The 14486-nt window shown below is 36.8% G+C and overlaps 1 protein-coding gene across 3 annotated transcripts in view; it reads left to right on the forward strand.

Moving 5' to 3' along the window:
• The window catches only part of LOC110257894 (gamma-taxilin-like), a 47884-nt gene extending 37252 nt beyond the window's left edge, over nucleotides 1-10632 (forward strand). For all 3 annotated transcript variants that reach the window (XM_021080891.1, XM_021080892.1, XM_021080893.1), the window contains exons 7-10: nucleotides 132-206; nucleotides 2712-2804; nucleotides 4678-4773; nucleotides 5723-10632. In XM_021080891.1, coding sequence (XP_020936550.1) covers nucleotides 132-206; nucleotides 2712-2804; nucleotides 4678-4773; nucleotides 5723-6025 — 567 coding nt within the window. In that variant the 3' untranslated portion in view covers nucleotides 6026-10632. The remainder of the gene's footprint in view (nucleotides 1-131; nucleotides 207-2711; nucleotides 2805-4677; nucleotides 4774-5722) is intronic.

Raw genomic sequence — 14486 nt, forward strand, 5'->3', positions numbered from 1 at the left:
TCTTTAGCCATCGATCCATGATTCTTCCTAAAATGATGAAAGGCTAAAACCCTCATATCTGGTCATTTGACATTTTAGTCATATGTGTAATATTATTATTAGTATTCTGCCAGAATGTTTCTGTTTTCTAGCTGTTAAAAGAAGCAACAGAATCAAGGTACAAATGTGAAGAAATGAAACAGCAAGAAGTGCAATTAAGACAGCAGGTAACTTGACGGCAGAGGTTAGCAAATTTGTGAGTCTCCTGGTTCCCAGCTAGAACCAGAACTGAATGGATCTTTTGTCCTCATTCAGTTAGGGTGACCAACTTAACCATGTTTTGTCTAGAACTTTTCTCAGTTTTATCTCTGGAAGTACCATGTCCCAAGAAACTCTTCAGTTTTAGGCAAACTGGGATGACTGGCTGCTCAGGCTGCTTTCAGTGTCTCCTTCATACTATCTTGGATATTTTGCTCCGCTATATTTTGAATTTGTTCTATGGGGAAAATAAAGCAATCGGAAAGCACATATTTTATTTTATGGGTAGCTGTAGGTCCACTTCTACATAAGGTAGTGTGTTTGTACTTTTTAAAAAGAATTGGGATTTTCCCTTGTTTTTAATTATTATTATTTTTTATATATTTATTTATTTTTTTGTTTGGATTTTCCCCATTTTTCACTTTATCTCTCTTATGTTGTCCTATTCCAATCCTTAGTTTGGTTAGTTTATGTGGAATACAGGGAGCAAATGCTTCACCCTGGTTTAAAGAAATGATACAGGAAAGATTGCACTTCCCATATCTGAATGTTTACTAATGCTCTTTTACGTTAACTAGGTTACATTGTGCTGAAAATGATATTACCTGTTTTAAAACATTAAGAGTGGCATGCATGTTCATGTGCAACCCTCTTGAGTGCTGCTTTTCTTTGGCAGTATTTTATAGTGATATTTGTAAAGCCAGACTAACTTACAGTGAAAATTGAAGAGGAATCAAATCAAAGAGGTGTGTTGAATTTTCCACTGTAAGTTATGATCGTGCTAGCATGCTTCTAGCTTATTAGTTCTGTCTAATCAGTGCTCCATTTAAGTAGATAAGACAACTGATGTGGAGAGTGTAAAAAATTCTGTATTTGCTTTGGAAAATGTTCTTTAAGGTGGGAGTCGTTGATAATTGCTCCAGTAGTAAATCGTCAGAGGACCTATTTTTCAAGCTCATGGGCAAGCCCTGATTCTGTTGTAATGTTATCAGTGCAGTTTCTATCATCACTTATGCAGGAGCCTTCATTTGTAATCATTAGTTGTTTCCTTTGCTGCCACCTCTTTCTTTTCCTGCTCCTTATATGTTGGTGTGCTTCCCAAGTTTTGGTGTCATGGTATCATCCTCACCATGTCAGTTTCCAGCATTTGTTGATTTCAAAGTGTTTCATAGTGTGTCTTAATTACTCGTCTGTAATCCAAGCACCGAAACCCAGGTATGTGGTAGTTAACATTTGCTCTTGACTCAGTATTGACCATCACTGAACTCTCATGTCGGAGCCTCCACTTGGGTAGTCCATTTTCATTAAAAATAGACCATGCTAAAACTGCCAGAACTTCTGATCTGCCTCAGGAGTCCTACTCTCTCTCCATCCTGTTCACATGGACCTATTGAATATTTCTTTTTTTTTTTTTTTTTTTTTTTGTCTTTTGTTGTTGTTGTTATTGTTGTTGCTATTTCTTGGGCCGCTCCCACGGCATATGGAGGTTCCCAGGCTAGGGGTCCAAACGGAGCTGTAGCCACCGGCCTACGCCAGAGCCACAGCAACGCGGGATCCGAGCCGCGTCTGCAACCTACACCACAGCTCACGGCAACGCCGGATCGTTAACCCACTGAGCAAGGGCAGGGACCGAACCCGCAACCTCCTGGTTCCTAGTCGGATTCGTTAACCACTGCGCCACGACGGGAACTCCTATTGAATATTTCTAATGCAGCGCTAATGCAGGTGGAGCTCTATCACTTAATGCTATTTCTTGCCCTCTGTCTTTCATTCTTTCCTACCTTTCTTTGGCAAAACACTTTATTCTTCTGGGCGTCTATTTCCTCATATGGTTTCTAAAGAGTTCTCTTCTTGTTGAAATGAAATAATTCTGTCTGATCCTTGAGGCCTCTCTGAGGGCTCACCTATATGAAGCTTTCTGTTGTGGATGCTGCTGTGTTCTTCCAGTGCCCTCCTCCCCAACCAAACTTGTGTTGTTTGGGGAGGAAGAGGTGACAGCATTCTTTGTTCTTTTGGGGCTTGTCACCGTTATTTTCCCAACTAGACTGAAAAGTCTTGAGGGTAGGAGTTCAAATAAAAAGTGGTATTTCTGTCTCCTTTAAATGTTCTTTTTCTTACCTCCCACTATATTATTTTTCCTTCAGATGAACTATTCTCTGGCTTTTATTTTCCTGTCTAGGTTAAGGAAGGACATAGACTTTGACATCAAGCTAGTAAGCATGCAGGTAGTACTCTAAAAGAATAATCTTTTTCCAAGGACAGTTTTTCATATATAAAGAGGTCATAAGCCTCAATGCATTTCGTGGGTTACAAGAATTTTCAACATTTCTGTTACTCAGAAATTTAATATGCATTTGCCGTTATTTTTTGTTTAAAACTAATAACTGATGTTTAGCCATATCATGTTATTTGAATAGTCCTTGCCATTTTATATTCCTTGCTTGGAACTCAGTATTTGGTACTTTTTTCTATAGCTTTCTCTTTATATGGATAAATTTGAAGAATTCCAGACCACCATGGCAAAAAGCAATGAACTTTTTACAACCTTCAGACAGGAAATGGAAAAGGTATTTACAAATTTCTAGTAGAATGTCACTAGTAAATTTACAAAAGGTTGTTGAAAACATAATTATTATTTGGATGTAGTTTACATTGGTCTGAGCACACTATTATTGAATTTTGCTCTGAAATCACCAGAAGTTGCTAATGATCTTGATACTCTCAGAAGTCTACTATTGTCAAAAGAAAATTTTTGTACTAAAGTCAAATAGAAGTAGACTTCTTAATCTTAAATCTTAAAGTAGATTTCTTTAAAAAAGTATCACTTCAGATGATCACTCCCAGTACTTTCACCAAATGTTTGTAAATTATTAAAACTCTAGGCCAAGGAAAGCAATAATGTATTTTGGTTGAAACTTATTAATTGTGAGGGACCTTGGTCTTGCCCAGAATGTTTTCAGTCTTTTAAATTTGGTCTTTATGCATACAATACAGAGAAACATCATTATAAAATTTAGTAGTTAAAATTTGGCATGGAAATGTTTTGGATCATTCCAGTTCAGAATATGGGTCAAGGGCAATTTTAAAGTGTATGATTATCTGCCTCTTTCCCAAAAATAAGGGAGCACCTTGGTTTGGAACATGGGACCTGGAACTGAGATTTGTTCCTTCCTATGTGTATATTCCCTGGGGAAAGCTATTTAGCTTGGCATGTCCACTTTAAAATTGGGAAATTTTTTTTAAAACCTGGTCAATGGACAATAGTAATTGTAGGCCTTGGTATTTTGTAATAAGTATTTGATAGATAGTAGTCATTGTAGTTATAATCTGAATATTTTAAAATCTTACATTCACAGTAGTTGTCAAATTTAAACTTGTATCATTTTTGTAGACCATGGACAAATTATGTAACCTTCCTATGTCTTTCTTTTCTTTTCTTTTTAAAAATGAAAGTAACAGAAGTATTTCAAGCAGTGCTTGGCCATGTTAAGTGCGCTGTTTACCGCCTCAGGTTTTTAAGCCCCGGTAATGTGGAGAATTCAGTGGGCAGCAGATTGGTTCTGCCTGCCAGTCCTCTCAGTTTAGGCTGCAGTCAAGGTACACACTGAAAATGTTAGTTGGACTCCAGTACCTGTGGAGTTCAAGAGAGGGACTTCACATTGCTTCCTCCTGTAGAGTCTTCTGGTTTGGAACACATTTCTCTCTGCTGGCAGCTGTAAAGATCACTATGGAACTGCTCTCAGCCTCACAGCCTTGTCTCACTCTTTGTTGTGGTATTTGGGGTAATTATCTGTGGCACAGGCCGTTGGCTCTGTCTTATCCTTGTTTCCCTCAGCAGTGTCTGACTCGGTGCAACAGAGCTGACATGCCTACCAACAATAATGTGGTATTAGAAACAAGGCTGATTGACCAGCATACCTGAATCTTACTCTGAATTTCTGAAAACTGGGATTTTGCAGCATGGGATAATCTGTTTGGGGCTAATACTCTCTATCCTTCCAAGGATACGATTAATTAATGTATTATAACAACCTCTACAGAAAACTGAACAACATGGCCTTCTTTTTCTTCTTTTTTTTTTTCCCCTACAACTCTTCTTTTGCTATCTCCACTTGGGATGAATTGTATTCCAGCCTTGAGAGAATTCAGAATGTGGTAACTGAAGTTTACATGTGCTGCCAGTTTTTCTGAAACTGAGGAGCTCAAATTTGTTTTTCTTATAATATGCATCTCTCAACTTTCACTCTTACTGCTCTACCACAGGGGCTTCTGTTAGCTCTGCTAGCAGCAGCCTGGCATAGTCACTTTTATAAAAACATAATAAAGCTATGAGATGCTGGAGGCAAGTGTAGTGTTAACAGAGGGGAAGAATATTATAAAATGTTTTTGTGGTGAGTCAGGCAATTTAGAATTTAAATTTGTGACTATTTTGGTTAACAGATGACAAGGAAAACTAAAAAACTGGAAAAAGAAGTGACAGTATGGCGTACCAAATGGGAAAATAATAATAAAATACTTCTTCAAATGGCTGAAGAGGTGAGGTTTTATAAGACTGAATAGCAGTGCTCATTTACTTCAGTATTAAGGCAGGCTACAACTTGTGGGGGTTTGGTTAGTAACTGAGGCTTTTAGATTGTCCTCAGAGAGGTGTTTAAACTTTTTTCCTTATTTGGTTGGCTCAGGTTTGTGTTGTAGATCGCTGTGAAATGTCTAAGTTTTGCTTTTTTCTATGGTAAACTTCAGCTTTTCTTTATTAACATTTGTTAAACCTGGTTATGTGCTCCTCTCTTGCAGTTTTGATTAATTAGACCTGGGGTGTGGCCCAAGAATTTTTTTTTCTGATAAGTATTTAGGTAATGCTGATGTGCTGGTTGGAAAGCTGGAACATGAGAACCCTGCTTTTTAGGTGGGGGGAACACAGCTGTTTGTTTGTTTGTTTGTTTATTAATATTTACTTATTTTGGAGAGATCACATCCTTATAACTGCTGCTTTTCTATCTCGACTTATTATTTCCCACAGTTAAGTGTGGTACTATTTGTCTGTTTTGCTGTAAATAAATCTGAAATGTATTCCATTTGCGATGACTAAATTTCTTACTTTACTTGATAAAGAATGGTTTATAATATTTCACAGGAGAAAGTTTTAGCACTCAAAAATGGTGGAAGGAAAGAAAAACATATAGAAATAAAAATTTTAATATAGTCTCTTAATATGTCAAATTAAGATCCTAAATTTCCGTAATACTTTACTAAGTCAACTTAATACAAAGCTAAGAAAAGAACTTTGCTTGCCCTAAAAAGTATGAAAAGACAACTTAATTCTTGCATTGTTCTGGAATAACTGTAAATATTTTAAATACATTTAAATATAGTAATGATTAAAAAGTGGTTTACAGATTTGCTCCAGTTAGTTACAGATACAGTAATCTAACTTGAATTTATTTACAGAAAGTTTCCATAAATTTTGCCTTTTTTTTTTCCTCAGAAAACTATTTGTGATAAAGAGTACAAGGCCTTTCAGATAAAACTGGAACGGTTAGAGAAGCTGTGCAGAGCTCTTCAGGTGGAAAGAAATGAGCTTAATGATAAGGTGGAAGTCTTGAAAGAGCAAGTATCCGTAAAAGCAGCAGATTTAGATTTGACAACACCTGTGATACAGCCCTGCACTGCTTTTGAGGCTCAGAAAGCATTGACCGCCCCATCTAAAAGAGCCCCAGGAGGCAACCTGGACGCTGAGTCTAAAGGAACAAGTGACCAAAATGCAGCTCAGAATACCCTTTCCACATAATCTCTTGTGGATATTAATTTAGTTGACTAAGTTCAAGTGTGATCACTATATTGAGAACTCTATTTTGTGTATAACTTTTCTGAAGTAGTTACTGTTCCTTTTGTGATGAAAATTTTCATACTTTTTCTACCATATCTGTATTTTCTTAGCTATTGGACCAGATGGTACAGGGGGCTGCTTAGCAGTCTTGTGTTGTTTTACTGTATGCATTTTCCATGGCTGTATTTTACACTTGCTTTATTTTTCCTTCATTGCAATGCATGTGTTCATTGCCTTGTTATTTTAATGTATCTGCTTGTCTGCTCAGTTTCTGTTTCTTATTCTTGCATATGATTAGCAGAATTAAATTGAGACTTGGTCTCATAATGGCTCCTCCATGTAAAAACAAAACAAATTTAAACTGTAGTTCTTTACTATAAAAGAGAAAATATAAAGCTGATTAGTTTTGTCTAGTAGCTCATTTAAATGACAAGTTAAGTATGGGATATAAAGAAAGCACAGCAGGAGTTCCCCTCATGGTTCAGTGGTTAACAAATCCATGAGGTTGCACGTTTGATCCCTGGCATCGCTCACTGGGTTAAGCTGGGTTAAGCTCAGCATTGCCGTGAGTGCTGGTGTAGGTTGCAGACACAGCTTGGATCGATCCTGTGGCTGTGGCTCTGGTGTAGGCTGGTGGCTACAGCTCCGATTTGACCCCTAGCCTGGGAACCTCCATATGCTGAGGGAGTGGCCCTAGAAAAGACAAAAAGACTAAAAAAAGAAAAAAAAAATTAAATAAAAAGTAAAGAAAACACAGCATATTTGATTCAGATTAGTTTTTGATAATATTTTCATCACTTGACAAACTGACATAACTGCCAAGTTTTGACTCCCTCAAAAGTTGCGATGGTATATGTATGTATATGAAGATGTCATTTGTAAAGAAAGCATTATATGCAGACAAGTCATTGGTCTAGTAGGCTGAATATTTATATGACTAAAGCTATTTGTATTGCTTTAGTTTCAGGTTGGAACTGATGTTTGAATATTAAAAAGTGGTATTTAGATCTCTACATTTGGAATGGGGAAATTTCTGAAATTTGATTTTTGTTACTTTCCTTTGTTAGTTCAGTGTCTAAAAGCTGAATAATCGTTATATGTCCCTGTAGTGTTTATGATCTAAAATGACTTGGAAATTGAATTACCTAATACAAAAGAGAGCCCACATTATATGATCCTCATAAACTTCCACTTCTATCACTGACCTTGATGATCAAGAATCCAAACATTGGAGGGAAAAGAACATACATGAAGTTTGACTGATTACACTGCCAGAACTAGCAAAATCAACCAAAACCCCAACAACTTTTTTTATAAGTATTTCTTTTAGTTACTAAATGAAATAGTGGGCCCTCTTCCAAGGAGAAATAAAGATGTCAGAAATAAGAATTTGCCTTAAAATTGTGATCATATTTCACCAGAACCCTCCTGCAGTTAAACTCTTAACATTTGTGAAAGTGGTTCTGTGACCCACTGCACTTCTTGTGGCTCTTGTTTGATGTAGAAAGTAAATCTTGGGCCGAAAGTGAACTGGATGGCAGCATTTAGTTACCCTTTTGGGTGTACCTGGTATAGTAGATATTGTGTTAAGTGATATAGATACTCAAATATCTGGATTCTGTTTGGGATGAAGTTGGTTTTCCTTCAGAATTTTTTCTCTGGCTAATTGTTATTATCTGACCCTTGTTTCTCAACCCTGTTTTCAAGACACTTTGGTGCACCAGGAGAAAGTTTAAATGTTGTAATGAGTTAAACTGTGCTTGTTGCACCATGTTGTGGATCTTCTAGAATTATAAAATCCATAGTGTCAGGCTATATCCATGATATAGAAAAAAACGAGGATATAGGGTAACCTACCATTTTATTTTCAGATGGGTAGGAAGATATTTTGTGATTACAAGACCAGTATTTTTTACTTACTAATGAAACTACCTTATTTGAGTTGGTTAGTTCATTTCTCAGGTTTATAGAAATATCTACCTCTTTCAAACTATAAATGATGTAGTGCTAAATACACTGCTTTATTTTTACAGCTCACGTGTTTTTCTGAAGATAAATACATTAAGGTGGCAGTCATATTTTGCTTTTCAAAGACATTTTGTAGATTTTTCATAAATGTGAATCTTATATTATCTACTCTTGTTATGGTTGAGTAAATGAATAATAAGTAATTTAATAGTCTCTGTTTATTCTTTACACTTAATGGACTTGCTAAGCGATAAATCAGGTTCAAAAAATTGTAAGAGGTGGATTTCTCAGGACTTGGGAACATACGTAATTACTGCACAGTATAAATAAAAAGGATATGAAAGAGACCACCCCCTGATTGGTTGGCAGAAGTCATTTTATTCAGCCAGAGTTTAGTTAGCATTATTTATTTATTTTTATTTTTATTTTAAAATAGGTGTTCTGGAAAATGTCTATAGTGTAACTTCTCCCGAGGCTTTAAAAAACTGCAAGGACTATGAATTTCTCTATTCTTAGGTGACTTAGAAAAGGATACTTTGTATATGGAATTTCTGGGTCTTTTCATTAAATTGGTTGTTGATAAGCAAAAGTTCATTTAAGCAAACCTTATATTTTTGTTGAACAACCTGATGCATCTAGTTAAGTACCGGTTCATCCAGTTAAGGCATTAACAATAGAGTAGAGAGCAAGAATAATGTTGTGGAAAATCCAAGAATCAGCTTCTCTATTGAAACGATAAACAATTACAAACTTTTTACATTGAAGAATATTTTCTAGAAAATGAAAAGGTAATTATAAAATGAGAGAAAACATTTCTAAATCATATGTCTCAAGAGGATATACTAAGCAGTATATATGAGAGCATTCTTACAACTCAACAACAAAAAGACAACAATAAAAATATGGGAAAATCAAGAGGTATTTCATGAATTTCATTTGCATATCCTGAAATGATATCTTCATTTTCTGTACCTAACTTATTGTATACCTTCTTTCGAGACATGTCTATTAAGACATATAGAACATTCTATCCAAGAGCAGCAGGGTGCACATTTTTCTGAAGAGCACGTGGCACATTTTTGAGACAATATGTTAAGCAACAAAACAGTCTTCTTTGCAAATACAAGACTAAGGTAATACCAAAGATCTTCTTTAAGACATAGCACAATGATATGATAGTATAAATCTGTAATAAGAGGAAACTGGACAAACCAGGAACACATAGAAATTAAACAATCCTCTGCCCCCAAGACCAATGGTTCAAAAATGAAATTAAAAGGAAAATTTTAAAGTTTCTAGAGACAAGCAGAACTGTAAAACAACATACCAGAACTTATGGGATGCAGCAAAAGCAGTTCTAATTGGGAGGTTCTTGGTAAAACATGCCATAATGCTTTTTGTTTGTTTGTTTTTTGTTTTTTTTTGGGGGGGGGATTGCCTTAAGAAGCAAGAAAAAATAGAATTAACTATCTTTATGCCTTAAGGAACTAGGAAAAAAACAAATTGAGCCCAAAGTCAGCAAAAGGAAGGACATAATAAAGATTAAAACAAAATGCAACACGGCAGAAAAACCAAACTGAGTTTCTTCTTTGAAAAGGTAAATCGAATTGACACATCATTTGTTAGCTAGACTGACCAAGAAAAAAAAAGAGGACTGAAATTAACAAAATTATACATGGAAATGAAACATAATTTATATCATAGAAATACAAAGGATCACAATAGGCTACTGTGAACAACTTTAAACTAAGAAAATGAACAGTTTAGGAAAAAATGGAATAATTCTTAGAAACATACCACTTAGACTGAATCAGGATGAAACAGAAACTCTGAAGAGACAGAGATGAAATTAGTAATAAAATTTTCCCAATGAAGAAAAGTCCAGGATCAAATGTCTTTGATGGTGGAATTTTATCAAATATTTAAAGAAAATTTACCACTAAATGTATCTGAAAATCTTCTAAAACTTTGAAGAGGAAGGAATACTCCCATACTCATTTGACAGTGCCAGACTTGGCCTAGTAAGAAAGCTAATAGAAAAGTATAGAGCGTATCCCTGGTGAATATAGATGCAAAAATTCTCAGCAAACTAGTAAATCAAATTCACCAGCACCTTGAAATGATCATTACCATGATCAAGTGGATCCTTGTATCCACATGACTCAATCAATGTGATAGATTTTTAACAGGGTAAGAGAAAAGGTTTTATCATTTAATAGATACAGAAAGGGCATTTGATAAAATTCATGATTTCTTACAAAAGCCTCAACAAATCAGAGACAAAAAAAAACACCTCAGCCTAATAAATGTCATACAGGACAAATGAACATCTAGCATCATTCAATGGTGAAAGGCTGGAAAATCCTCAAATATTAGAAACAAGTCAAAAATGCCCATTCTCACCACATCCATTCAGCAGTGTTGGAAGTCCTGACCATAGCAATCAGGCAAGAAACAGAAATTAAAAATATCATAATTGGAAGCAAGGAGTAAAACAGTAATTGCAAGGGACAAGGGTTTACATACAGAAATCTTAATGATTCAACCAGAAAAAAAAAAAAACCTGATAATCATAATTTTGTAGAGTTTAGCGGTAAAAATTAACATACAAAACATCATGTGTGTACACTGCTAATTTCTTTCAGAAATTTAGCAAAGGAGGAGAGAAATCTCTTGTGTTGACAACTAGGAGACATTAATGAAAAGAAAAAATCAGTGAAGCCAGATGGAAAGGTATCTTCTTGTTATGGCTAAGAAGAATTATTATCTGTAAAAATGCCAATATTACCAAAAGCCGTTTCTAGGTTCAATGCATTCCTGTTCAAAATTCAACAGGCAATTTTTACAGGAGTAGAAAAGTACTTCTAAAGTTCGTATGGACTGACAAATGACTTAAAAGCCCAAAGAAATCTTTAAACTAGGACAAAGAATGAGGTACCATACTTTCAGATTTTAAGCTATTCTATGAAAATACATGGTCATAAAACTTATACCACAGTACTGGTATAGAAACAAAAATGGGCTAATGGGACAGAATTGAAGGTGAAGAAATCAGCCCAAGTATCTATGATTAACAGACATTTGACAAGAGAGCCAAGAACCCCTGGTACATAAAGATGGGCCCTCTAATAACTGGTGCTGGAATAACTGGGTATGGACATGTAAAGAATAAAACTTGACCAATATCTTACACTACTTACAAAAAATAACTTAAAATTAATTAAAGACCTAAGTATAGACCTGACACTGTAGAAATCCTCAAACGAAAAACTGCAGCTGCAACTACTTTACATGAACCTTGGTAGTAAGCATTTTGGATATGACACTTAAAGCACAAGCAAAAAAATCAACAAAAAGCAAGTCAGACTACATAAAACTAAAAACTTCTGTATGGTAAGATAACCACCATGAGCCCAACACTTGTAAAGTGACAGACAGCAAATGAAATGGAAAAAAGAAAAAGCTTGCAAAACATATAACTTGTCTGATTAGGGGTTTTTAATCCCAAAATATAAAGAACTCAATAGCAAAAACACCCTAAATGAAAAATGGGGAAAGACCTAAGAGAGTCTGTGTGTGTGTGTGTGTTTGTGTGTGTGTGTGTGTGTGTGTGTGTGATAACATGAAAAATGCTCAAGATTACTAGTTACTAGGAAAGTGTAAATTAAGAGTGAGATATCACCTCACCTGTTAGAATGGTCAGTATAAAAAGGCAAGAGGGGAGTTGCCGTCGTGGTGTAGTGGTTAACGAATCCAACTAGGAACCATGAGGTTTCAGGTTCGATCCCTGGCCTTGCTCAGTGGGTTAAGGATCTGGTGTTGCCATGAGCTGTGGTGTAGATTGAAGACGCGGCTTGGATCCTTTGCTGCTATGGCTCTGGTGTAGGCTGGTGGCAACAGCTCCAATTAGACCCCTGGCCTGGGAACCTCCATATGCCTCGGGTGTGGCCCCAATAAGATGAAAAGACCAAAAAAAAAAAAAAAAAAAAAGTAAGAGCAAATGCTGATGATGAGTAGGTGGAGAAAAAGGAACACTTGTGCATGCTTGATGGGCTTGTAAATTGTTGTAGCTTCTATGGAACACATTATGGAAGATCCTCAAAATATTATGCAACATAGGATCCTGATATTTCACTTTAGGGAATATATCCTAAGAAAATGAGAACACTAACTCAAAAAGATTTCTGCACCACCTTTGCAGCTTTATTTACAATAGACAAGTCATGAAATTACCTAAGAGTCTGTCATAATACATGCATAATATGTGGTTAGAGGAAAGGAGAAAGTGACAAAGTTGTAGGGTGTGAGTCTCATCTAGTCCCACAAATACATTGAGATTGCATCTACATGTGGAATTATTCTCACAGAAAATTGCTGAACAATGACAAAAACAAGGCCAGGACTTGGATAAAACAAGAAAATCTTCACAAAACAGGGTAGGACAAAAGAAAAAGAGAAAATAAGAAATGAAGTGGGACAGGACCTGCACCCTTAGGAGGGAGCTAGGTACAAAGAAAATCTGAAACCTGGATAGTCTCCACACACACACACCAGCCCCAAATGACAAGGAGAACAGCCAGGACAGAGGAGGAACTCTACTAGTGTAGGGTAACACAACAATTGGTGTGAAGCAGTTAAAACAGAAACAGTCCTCTATAAGAAGTCAATGCTACTGTCCTGCATTTGACAAACAGGCTGATATGAACAGTGGTCAGGAAATGACATTCTGGCTCTGGAGATCCGACTCAGAAAGCTGGGGCTTGGTATGTGGGAAAGTTGGGATTGGCTGCACAGAAACAGCCTGGAGGGACTAGAGTCTAGGGAGATTGCATTCACAGATGTAGTGAGTGCAGACACACACACTGGGGGTACAGGAAGCAAACTGAGGGATTCACCACTACAGTCTTATTCCCTGTGTGAACTCCCAGGTTGCAAGAGACCAGCTGCTCCAGATCTAGGAGTCACATCTGGAGCAGCAGGTGCCTAGCCACAGCTGAGGAATAGTCATCACCCTAGGGCTACAAAGACTAATAGCACAAGCTCAGTAGCTCCTTCCAGTGTCGCAGTAGGTGGCTGATGGAGGAGCACACATTGCATGGCTGCTCAAAGGAGCTGCCAGAGGCCTATTGGTTCATGTTCCACTCCAATCAGCTAAAAAGAGCACTTCTACCAGTGGCCTGACAGGAGGAGGAAACTTGGGAAAGACACACATTCCACAGTTACAGAGAGAGGTTTTTAGCAACAGTTAGGGAGCAGCCCCCATTCTTGGGGCTAGAAATTGTGCTCGCTAGAGTGGCCAAACAAAGGAAGTGCCTGCAGAATGGTGACAGCCCTCACATCTACAGAGAGTAGTCCTGAGAGCCTCCCCAGAAAAGGGAGAGACTGCAGGAGCAGGTGCTGACATTGCCAGCCACAGGAAATTGTCCCTAGAGATACCTGGTAGCAGGAGAGGCCACATGAGCCACTGCTGCCCTCCTGTTACAAATGTAACCCCATGAACTGAAAAACCTTCCTCAGAGAGCCCATCCCCAGCAGCCACCTAGGTCAGGAAAGGTACTGCAGCTCCCATCACGTGCTCTGGGTAAATATGAGACGCAGCCACTCCTGATACTCAGGGTTGCTCAGCAGCTGCTGGTCCTATACACCTGCTGGAAAGGTGACAATAAACATTGAAAGTTGGACAATATGAAATGAGAAAGAAAAAGTCCAACACACAAAAACAATTAAATGAAGATAGGTAATCTACCGGAAAAAGCTTCAGAATAATGATAATAAAGATAATCCAAGATAATTGGAACATGAATGGAAATACAGATAAGTTAAAAGAAAATTTTAACGAAGAGTGAGAGGATTTAAAAACAAGAAAAGTAACATGAATAGCACAGTATCTGAAAAAAAAAGAATACTCGAAGGAATAAATAGCAGGAAAGCTGAGGCAGAAGAATGGATAAATGAGGTGGAAGACAGCCCATGGTGGAAATCACTGCCACAGAAAAGAATAAAGAAAAAAGAAAACAAACAACAAACTGAAGAGTGTCTAACAGACCCCTGGGATAACTAAAACATAAACATCTGCATAATACTGGTTTCAGAAGGAAAAGGGAGAGAGAAAATGTCAGAAAAATATTTAAAGAGGTGATAGCCAAAAATTTCCTTAATATTTGAGGAGACTCAAGTTAAGGAGGCACAGAAAATCACATAATGATATTCCCAGGGGAAAACACAGCAGGACACAGACTTATCAAACTGACAAAAATTAAATACAAAGAAAAAACATTAAAAGCCACAAGGGAAAAGCAACAAATAACATAAAAAAGGAACCCCATAAGGGTACCAGCTGATTTTTTTTTTCCACCAGAAACTCTGCAACTTAGAAGAGAGTGGCAAGATATATTTAAGGTGCTGAAGGGGAGAAACCTATAACCAAGATACTCTAGCCAGCAAGGTTCTCACT

Source organism: Sus scrofa, chromosome Y (genome assembly GCF_000003025.6).
Source record: "Sus scrofa isolate TJ Tabasco breed Duroc chromosome Y, Sscrofa11.1, whole genome shotgun sequence".
NCBI classification, from domain to species: domain Eukaryota; kingdom Metazoa; phylum Chordata; class Mammalia; order Artiodactyla; family Suidae; genus Sus; species Sus scrofa.